At 45.5% G+C, this 9,339-nt stretch overlaps 1 protein-coding gene across 1 annotated transcript; it reads right to left on the bottom strand.

The window, feature by feature from the left end:
• Nucleotides 1-912: 912 nt before the first annotated feature.
• Nucleotides 913-3,612, bottom strand: SAT1 (spermidine/spermine N1-acetyltransferase 1). Its single transcript, XM_040055412.2, has 6 exons — nucleotides 3,351-3,612; nucleotides 3,191-3,242; nucleotides 3,023-3,106; nucleotides 1,752-1,853; nucleotides 1,625-1,665; nucleotides 913-1,423 (listed from the first exon to the last, which is right to left on the bottom strand). The coding sequence occupies exons 1-6, from the start codon at nucleotides 3,414-3,416 to the stop codon at nucleotides 1,253-1,255; spliced, it is 516 nt and encodes a 171-aa protein (XP_039911346.1). The 5' UTR covers nucleotides 3,417-3,612; the 3' UTR covers nucleotides 913-1,252.
• Between the last annotated feature and the right edge of the window lie 5,727 nt (nucleotides 3,613-9,339).

Genomic DNA, 9,339 nt, shown 5'->3' with positions numbered 1-9,339 from the left:
AAGCAGTCACTGCCCACTGCTCCCTAGGATGAGGAAACATCTTCCATGTGACACATGATTTATGCAGGGACCAACAGGTTTAAAACCTTGTTTTATTTAAACCAGTTTATGTTACAGGGCAGCTAAGTCTCTTTCCTTCCTTTGAAGTGAAAGCAGTGCTGGCTAAAAAAAGCCTTTTATTGCAGACAGTAAGAGGAGAGCAGCACAAAGTTTGTATGCACCCACTTCCAAAAAGGGCAAACACAGCACTGCAAAGCTGTTAATTTGTTTCAAAGACAACTAAAAAATTGATGAGCAGCATTGTTTTCACCTGCTACTGTGCAAAGGCTTAAACAAACAGGGCTGGTTTTCTACTGCTTAACCCAGCACTTACAGCTCACCAGAAATGCTGAGCCTGATCTGAAATCATGATCAGAAACACATGCCACCAGAAGCATTTGAGTTCATTAGTTCAAGAATCAGATAACTGAGCTTTCAGTGTGGTATGCAAATATACTTTCATTTTGTGTGTCCAGTCAGAAAAAAATTTGTTACTTAGGCCTTGAGACCACACCAGGATGCATCTTTCCCTTCAAGGCTATGCCCTTCAGCTGAGGTGCTCTGCAGTTAAGTGGAAGTCCCAAGCCCCAGAGTTTCTGGAACAGCTACCCAGAGAGCAGCAGTCCAAGTTAGGGACTCCAGCCGTACCTTAAAAATATAGGTCACAAGCCAGGATGCCCTGCACCACCAGAGGTTGATCTCAAACCCTCAGGTGCTCAAAACCTCGGCACAAGGTCCCACAGGCACACTTCTATCCCACTAGGACCGTGATAAATCACTTGTGAGAAGGTTGAAGTCAATCCAGCCTTTTATTAATCTGCACATTATTTGATAGAAAACCTTATGTGAGAATTAAAGTCAGAACTACTGCCATGAAGTGAAAACACTATTTTATTTTTATAAAAAGCAATAATTAAAACAAACCCTACCAGTGTGTACATTGTACACATTTGAATGACACTTACAAGAATGAAGTTTCCATATACAAGGATTACAAGCCCACACTGGTAAAGGATGCACACAAGCACGTACTGAACTTCACAGATGCCTCAGCTCCAGATCACAGTACCTTTACTCTATGACCACACCTGCACTGTCATTATTAGCATCCACACTACTTTATTCCACTACAAACTGTACGTACACAAAGCAAGAAGGAGTTTATTCAGAGAGCATATATATTTGCAGACAGTTTATTTGCTGGAATAATCTCTCACTCTTCTGCTGCCATCTTCAAGAGATACTTTTTGTCAATCTTGAAGAGCCTCCAGCCCTCCTCGGTGGACAGATCCGAGGCGCCCCGTCTCTTGTAGAACCTGATGGAGGGTTCATTCCACTCCGCGACGAGGAAGTGCATGCTGCTGCAGCGGCACTTCACAGCCACCTGCAAAGCCAACGCCACGGTCACAGCCCCAGTGACAACTGGCCTGATTACTCAGCAACTGCATACCACAAGTCAGCCAGTTCATTCCAGCAGCCACTGCAGCATTTCTCACAGTTTACCAGACTCCAGGCAACGCTTTAAAGCTGTCTAGAGTCCTGCCACCACCCTTAATTCTTGTTTAGACTTAGCACTTAGACATACCTGACTCAAGTTCTTCAGAATTTCTGACCCAATACCAAGTCCTAAAAAAACCAAAAAACAAGAAACTTAGGTTTTAAATCTACAGAAGCCCTATGGACAGCAAATCATCTAATTCTGCAACAGGTACCTCTGTACTCAGCCATCACATAAAAATCTTCAAGGTACAGCAGTTTTCCAATCCATGGATCGTAAGTGAAGTAATACATGGCAAAGCCCACGACGCATGTTTCTGAAACAAAGAGTGTCACTTCAGCTAGTTGGAATTTAAAAGGTAAAAAATCAAGTTTACATGCATGTTTACATACAGATTTTCTGGGACATGCAAACATTTGATACTAGGTTCTAATTAAAAATGAAGTTTGCGAGTAAGCACACAATTGAAAATACAAGTTCTGACAAATTTTTATCAGCCTAATAAAAAAATTTCCCTGTCCATACCCTGAAATCCTCGAAAGTGCTGTCATAATAAGTGCTAACAGGGCCTTTTGCTACAAAATAATGCACATCCTACTGATTCATTTCCAGTGTGGAAGACGAACTTCACACAGCAGTTCACAATCTAGATGACTGCCCCAGCTCTGCTTCCTTAGGAATAGTCTGTCAAACCCTGGAAAACACTGATCTTTCCACATATACTCGTCAGTAACTACTGTGCCAGAAGGCCTATTTACAGGCCACCTTTACAGCAGCATTTCAAGTACTTCCACTTACTTATGCTCCCACTGAGCATCACACTGTTTTCTTTACCTTCAGCACCAGGAAGTCAAGATAAGTAAAGCTGCAGCTTCAGTTATAACTCCACAGCTCAAGAGAGGAGAAACCAACTCTTCCAACAAGAGCCCACTCACACATAAACCCTGAGTATTTTAACTACATCTGCCATAACACTCTGCACATACTGTAAGAGAAGCGTGCAAACAGGTTTCTGTCATCTACTGTCTTTGGTAAAGGTTTGGGAATAGCACTTGTCCCTGTAGACCTTACCTCATATTATGATCATCTACTTTATTGTGTAACGGATCTTTTAGTTACCTCCCCGCCCATCCATGTACACAGAAGGGCCATGTACATGGCGAAGCTAGAGACTGTAACCTGAAGATTGGGGACAAATTAAAGAAAAAAATGTGATTCAACAGAATTACATAAAGGTAAGTCAGGGTCAAACAAGAAAAGCCATTTAATAATTGGAGTCAAGCGCATTATGTTATACCTGACCTCCCATGCTTCCAGGATTAGCAACCACTTCAGCAGAGTATCACTACACATTACTGAGTTTTACCAGTTAACCTAGTCCTCCTACCCCAGTCCACTGGTGCAACCTCATCTACAATCGTTAACATTAAGCAAAGGATGCTTCTGTGTACTTAGCGTCCAAAAATAAGTATCAGGAAGTCTCACCTTCAGACGACCACTGGTCTTTCGGCACTTCAGCAACCAGACAGTGGTAGAAAGGGTGCTCGCCAAAACCATCCTCAAGCAGCTCTAGAAAAGCATAATACACACGCAGCTAAGCCACAGGCGCTGTCACTCGGCCGCCAACCGGGTGAGCTCCTGCAACCTCCGTACCTTTCTCAGTTAGCACCACTTGGTCCTCCATATCCTCGTACTTCGCCAGTTCCTGGAAGAGAAGGAGGTTGTGAGCGGCCTCTCCCCGCCCCCCCGCCTTGCGCAACAGCTTGTTTTGCTGCGGCACCGGGCAGCGCTGCCCCCCCGCTCCGCCCCGCACCTTGATCAGTCGCAGCAGGTCGGGACAATCCTCGGGACGCGCGGCGCGGATGCTGAACGAGGCCATTTTCGGCGACGCTTCCCCCTGCGGCCCCCTCGGCTGACGAGTCCCCGGTGTGTGAACAGGAGGAGCAGCTGCTTCTTCATTCGTGTCCCGGGCGCGGCGGCCACCTGCGGTCAGTCAGGCTGCGAGCATGTCCCGGCGGCGTTCGGCTGCTGGCGGTCCGGCTTCGCTACCGCTGCTTCCCCGGCTCGGAGAGTGTAAGCCGCGGCGCCTGTCCGCCGTATTTAAAGACGCCCTCGCCCCGCCTTCCCCGCCTATCGTCCAATGGGAGCGCTAGCGGTGCTCGTCCTCAGCCAATGGCCGCGCCCCTCCCCGGAATCCTGCCCGGGCCTGCCAGCAACAGCTGCGGTAGTCTCGTGACTCGCCCTCCCCCTCCGCGCGCGGCGCCCCCTGGCGGGGCTGGGCGGCGCCGCAGGGCGAGACCCCGGCGGCTCTCCCTGGGCAGCGGGACCGGTCCTCAGGGACCCCTGGGGCCGCCCTCAGGGACCCCCCGGTACCCTGCCGGGCACTGCCGGCTCCCTTTCTCCCGGCACCGGCTGCCGCGGCACCCTGAAAACCGAGCCCAACATTGCCCTCGGCTCGGGGCGCTCCTTGCGTAGGCGCCGTGTTAGGGGCCGTGGCGCCGCCCTGGCCGCAGAGCGCGGGGCGGCGTTGGGGGCACTTCGTGCACCGCTGTGGGAAGAGGGAGAAAAAAAAGCCTCAAAAAGCCTCTTGCGGGAAACGCGGAGCAGTGACCCATGTCCGACCCGGGGAGCAGGGGAGCGTGCCTAGCATCAAGGTACGCCCCCGGGCAGGAGCGTCCTTACGGAGAAAGGTTCAAAGCACTGAAGTTTAACCTTGGTGTTGGGACGTTTCCCAGGCTGGCACACGGACCATAACCCGCCTGACCGGAGGGGAAGGGGTTCGCTGGGAGAAGCACGAAGGAGTGGGTTTAAACTAGGGGGATCTGCCCGTAGTTTGCCGTAAGGGAGGCTCTGACACCATCCCGATGGAGGTATGAGGAGAGAGGTGGGTGTGATGAGGAAAATTCCATCTGGGTAGACTCAACAACACAACTTCGGAGTATGAAAGGATGGAGGAATATCCTCAGCCCTGCACTTCCTCTGGATATTACCTAGAGATACTGCAGTATGCTGAGGAATGGGCTGGATCCAGATGACTGTGTGGTCCATGGACCTACCAGATGGGCCACCCACAGAAGTGTGAGTCTTTGCTGTATGTGTGGTTTTCTTTTCACCCTCTTCTTTTAGCTGTGCCACTACCATTCTTAGATATTGTAAAGGAGCTCTTTATCTTACATTTAGCTCAATCTGACCTGTTCTAAGAGTGGTTTGGGATATGGGAAGTCACTAAGTCATGCTGCTGACTCTCACAACACACCCCCCATTTTTTAACGTGTCCAACAAGCTACAAGGTTGACCTTCACTTACAGGGACCAGCATGGAACATGATACTGCAAGGGAATTGTATAAAGAAGTGTTTATAAAGTGTATGTTCAGGTGGCTGGCGTTAGCACACAGTGGAAAGTGCCTGAAGGCCTGGGAGAATAATTTAGGGTTTATGTAAACACCCTAACTGGCTTGGTTTACCCTCTACTGGAGCAAGAGTAGAGATGCCCAAAGAACAGAATAATTTCCATATCACTAAGCAACCTCTAGCTGCTAGTTTATTTCATGGGTTGTGAGTCTGGAAATCCCTCAGGACAGGGCGTTTAGTAGGGAGACTGAATCTAAATAAACTACCAAAGAACAGACTCAACCTAGTAACATACTTTTAACGAATACAGATTTTTTTTCATTCCCTAGAAATGATTAGACTGGGATAAGAAACGGGGAATACTGTCTCTGTGAAAGACAACAGCCTTTGTGTTGTCTCAGCTCTCTTTGTTTTGCATTTCACAACGAGGAAGTCACACTATCAGGAAACCGAGTGCTGTGTACAAAGTGCCTGGTTTCTTTCTTCTCAAGTCAGAAAAGTCACATGATTTAGAAGTTGAAGTCTCAGCAAAAAAAGACCCAAACATTTTCTCCCTTGACTGTTTTTGAAAGTCCTGCTTTAATTTGCTCAGAAATATGCTGATATTGTGTTGCCTGAATTAATACAGTTAATTGGATTTAGATTTCAATTTCACGAGGCAGGAGGAAAAAATAATTAAAAAATTTCATGGATTGTCAAAAATGTTTCATGGAACAACAGGAAATGCAGAGAATTTAGTGGGAAAAAAAAAAAAAAGGTAAAATAAAAGTAGCTAATTAAGATATCTAGATCTCAGAGACTATAGTACAATTATTTAGTTATGTATTATTTGGGATATTTTTCCAGAATAAGTAAGTTTAATAAGAATGGTAAGAATATTTTACAAAAACGTTCCAAAAGAACTCAGTTTGTGAATTAAGAAGCTGTTTTACAGCTTCTTTCTTTTGTCTCAGGTCTGTTTGTCTTTGAGCAGGTTTTATGTCATCTTGACATAGCTGAGGCCAACGATGAAATCTTTAATGACCTGCACAGGGCTTGGATTTTATCCTTCAGTGGTCACAGCCTGTTGATCTGCCCTTCTCTGCAAGGAATGAGTAGTGGCAAGTCTCCTGAAAAGGATCAACATTTTTTTAAATTATGCAAATATGTGTACTGGCAGGTGGTTAGCAAACGTGTTTAGGATAAAACAATGTTGAAATACTCTGTTATAATGAATGTCTGGATTAGCTCACTTCTGTACCAGCCAGCAGCTTCCTTCATGTGGAACCTGCTGACTGAATCCATCTGCATTTCCACCAGGAGCGTTGGACTTTGGTGTTTGAGAAGGTAAAATGGTTAGAACTGTCTAAAATGTGCATCATTCCTATTATTCTTACTCTATCTTCTCCCTAAATATTACTCATAAGAGAAACAGAAAAAATTGTGCAAAATAGCAAGCAGGGCTTTCTTTTTTAGCATGCAACAGGAACTTTTATAAACAGCTGTTAATAAAAGCACATGGGGCATTATGTAGTGACTGAGGAACACATCCTGCCCACATCCTGCTCAGAGATGGAGGTCTTTTCTAGTCTGAAGATACAGGAAATAGCCAAGCCAGTTCCCCCAGATCCATTCACGGCAATGCACCTAAACTATTTATTCAGAGTTATGGGATCCCATCTGCACTTGCATCAAAACCATGTTTTTATTTGCATCTAAATTTTCTAATGTTCTATTTCCTTGGAGGATGGACAGAAAGGCTCGAAGTGGACACCAGCTTTCTTTCTTTACTGTTCAACTAATCAAACTCTCTTCCTGTTTTAAGTTTTGATTTCCCCCTTTGCTAGGAAGATTCCTTGCATTCCTGTATAAATGCCTCTCTCATGCCTCAGAGGCTCTCTGTTTGTAATAAATAAGAGGAGGAGAAAAACTCCTTATTCCACATTAAAATGTAGCGAGTTAATGATTTTTGACTGTGCTAATAAATATTTCCAGGTATTTCAAGCCAAGTTGTATGTCCTGTCAAATATCTGGAGCAAAATACAGAAAATGCAATTAATATTCAGTATTGACCTGTAATTTTTCTTTACTTTGGACATTTGGGATTCTCTTATCATTTTCAACTGAATGTTTTCTTCCTAATCCTTAGCCCTTGTGTTGATATTTATGAGTTCACAGTTGCTTCTGATGTTTTATTCAAGCCACTTAAAATTACAGTTTATCAACACTAGGCTGTACATATAAAATACATTAATCTCTGTCAGAATAGTAAAAATATTAATTAAAGCCTGCATGAGCAATGCTCAGAATTCAGGGCAAATGCAAAATTAACAGTTTCATGTGATAAAGCTACATGAATTTCCACATGCTGGCAATAAAAGGACCATAATTTTTCTTTATTATCTTTGAAAACATATTTTAGATCATTAGAACTCTATTCCTGTAGGCTAATACATCTTATCTGTCATTTGTAATAATGCAGTTTAATTAAGTTGGGATTTAGACATAGCTAATTATCTGCCTGAATCCACAAATCATCTATATCATGTGTGCAAATGATTTGGGGTATAAAAGGTATAGAAATAAATGTTGGGAAAGAATCCAGCCACGCCTCAGTTCTGGATACAGTAGAAATCCCTTTGGCTCTAATCCTGCAGTATACTTAAATCACAGGGAAATATCTCAGGCTTTAAAAAGAAACCTATGAAATCTAAATTTTTCCTTATAACTAACGGGGGTTTGCACAATGAGTAGGTGTTTTTATTATGTATCAGTCACAGTTCTGTTTTTGGCACAGCCTTCTGCACTGCCCAGAGGTGACTCTTTTCATGGCACCTTGATTTTTGAACTTTCAGCATGCATGCATACCAGGTTTCCACATTTTTTTCCACGACCAGATGAACGAGCAGCTTTGCAATAGCGCCCTCAGCTTTTTCACAGAATCACAGGATGGTTTCAGTCGGAAGGGCCTTTAAAGACCATCTAGTTTTCAAGTGTTATCCTTTTATGTAATGAATACTCTGGTGAATGTACTTTGTGTTTGCCAGAACACGTTTTCTCATACCCTCAACCAATTGTGCTGATGGTTTTGCTAAGTCTTCAGCAGGGTGAGTTTAACAACTTCATTGCTACCTTCTACCGCCTGTTTTGCTGGCAAGCTGAAATGGCCAGTGAGAACCACAAATGTTGTAGTTGGTGTGGAATCCACGGCCCGCACCTGAACACGTGTATATATCGTTGTGGAGGCCCAGGGGCCTGCCACCAGGAGAGATACCCTTTTAGATTTTGGTAAGAGAAACCTTCCTCCCATGGGCCTTTGCAGCCACATGTTAATAGTTCTTAGGTTTTGTTGATTCATTGGTTTGTCAAGTTATGTCACCCTGTTCAGCCCCCGTTCACCATGTATGTATACCTCCTAGAATGTTCTTCCTTCCCTTGAGCCCCACTGGGTTATTTTTGCTGCAGTGTTCCACCCGTGATCCCATTAGTCCCCCTAGTTCCTAGCCACCCCTCTGCATCATGTTTCCCTGTCCCTATTGAACCTTGACCCTCAGGATCACTCCTTTTTCTGGTACATAACCCTGGATCCTTGGCCTCGTTTTGGTTCTCGTCCCTGGAACACATTCGAGGCTGTACCAACTATGCACGCGCTGATAGTAAACAGCACTCAGGTTTCCAAATGCGACCTGTCTCCTCACCTTTATCGTCAGCCTTTTATTAGCAGAGTGCACCGGGCTCTGAAGGCGCAGGTCGCTCTCAGGGACACGCTGTTGCACCATGTTACATATCCCTGTCCCGAGGAGGTGCAGGCACAGTTATGGCAAGTGCTCCGGTCCTTATGGGCGCTGTGGTGTCTTGGCACAGAGCCAGGCCTGCCCGTCTGCCACACACCCCACTGCAGGGCCCGTGTCGTCTCTGCTCTAAGTTTCTTCAGCTCCCAGGAATAAAAAAAAATAAATTCTGATTAATCGAACTTGTTGATTATTCACCTGTGCAAGGCACACAGCTTATGTAACACAGCTTTATTTTGACAGAATCAATGAGGTTGGAAAAGACCTGAGATTATTGGGTCCAACCTGTGACCGAACACCAACGTGTCATCCAGACCACGGCACTGAGTGCCACACTCAGTTTTTCCTTAAACGCTCCAGCACCTCCCTGGGCAGTCCATTCCAATGTCTAAACACCCTTTCTGTGAAGAAATTGCTCTACCTAATGTTCAACCGAAACCTCCCCTGACGCAGTTTATGTCCTCTCGTCCTGTCAGGCTGGTTGCCTGGGAGAAGAGGCTGACCCCCCACCTGGCTACACCCTCCTTTCAGGGAATTGTACAGAGTGATAACGTCACTCTTCAAGATCTTAAGCCTCTTCTTGGAGAGTTCGGAGGCTCTCAGTTCCCTTCCCTAGCAGTGCCACCAAGTGACGGGCCGGGGCAGGAGGCCGCGGTCCCCACGGCCGTGTGACGGCCCGG

This window comes from Hirundo rustica, chromosome 2, assembly GCF_015227805.2.
Source record: "Hirundo rustica isolate bHirRus1 chromosome 2, bHirRus1.pri.v3, whole genome shotgun sequence".
NCBI lineage: Eukaryota > Metazoa > Chordata > Aves > Passeriformes > Hirundinidae > Hirundo > Hirundo rustica.
This window is presented reverse-complemented; position numbering and strand designations above follow the sequence as displayed.

Bases quoted from the DNA above. Each gene is read 5' to 3' on its own strand.
- SAT1 (XM_040055412.2), bottom strand. From the start codon at position 3,416: ATGGCCTCGTTCAGCATCCGCGCCGCGCGTCCCGAGGATTGTCCCGAC. The intron at 1,666-1,751 runs GTACCTGTTGCA...TGGTTTTTTTAG, and splicing joins TGTGATGGCTGAGTACAGAG to GACTTGGTATTGGGTCAGAA. The intron at 1,424-1,624 runs GTATGTCTAAGT...TTGGCTTTGCAG, and splicing joins TTCTGAAGAACTTGAGTCAG to GTGGCTGTGAAGTGCCGCTG.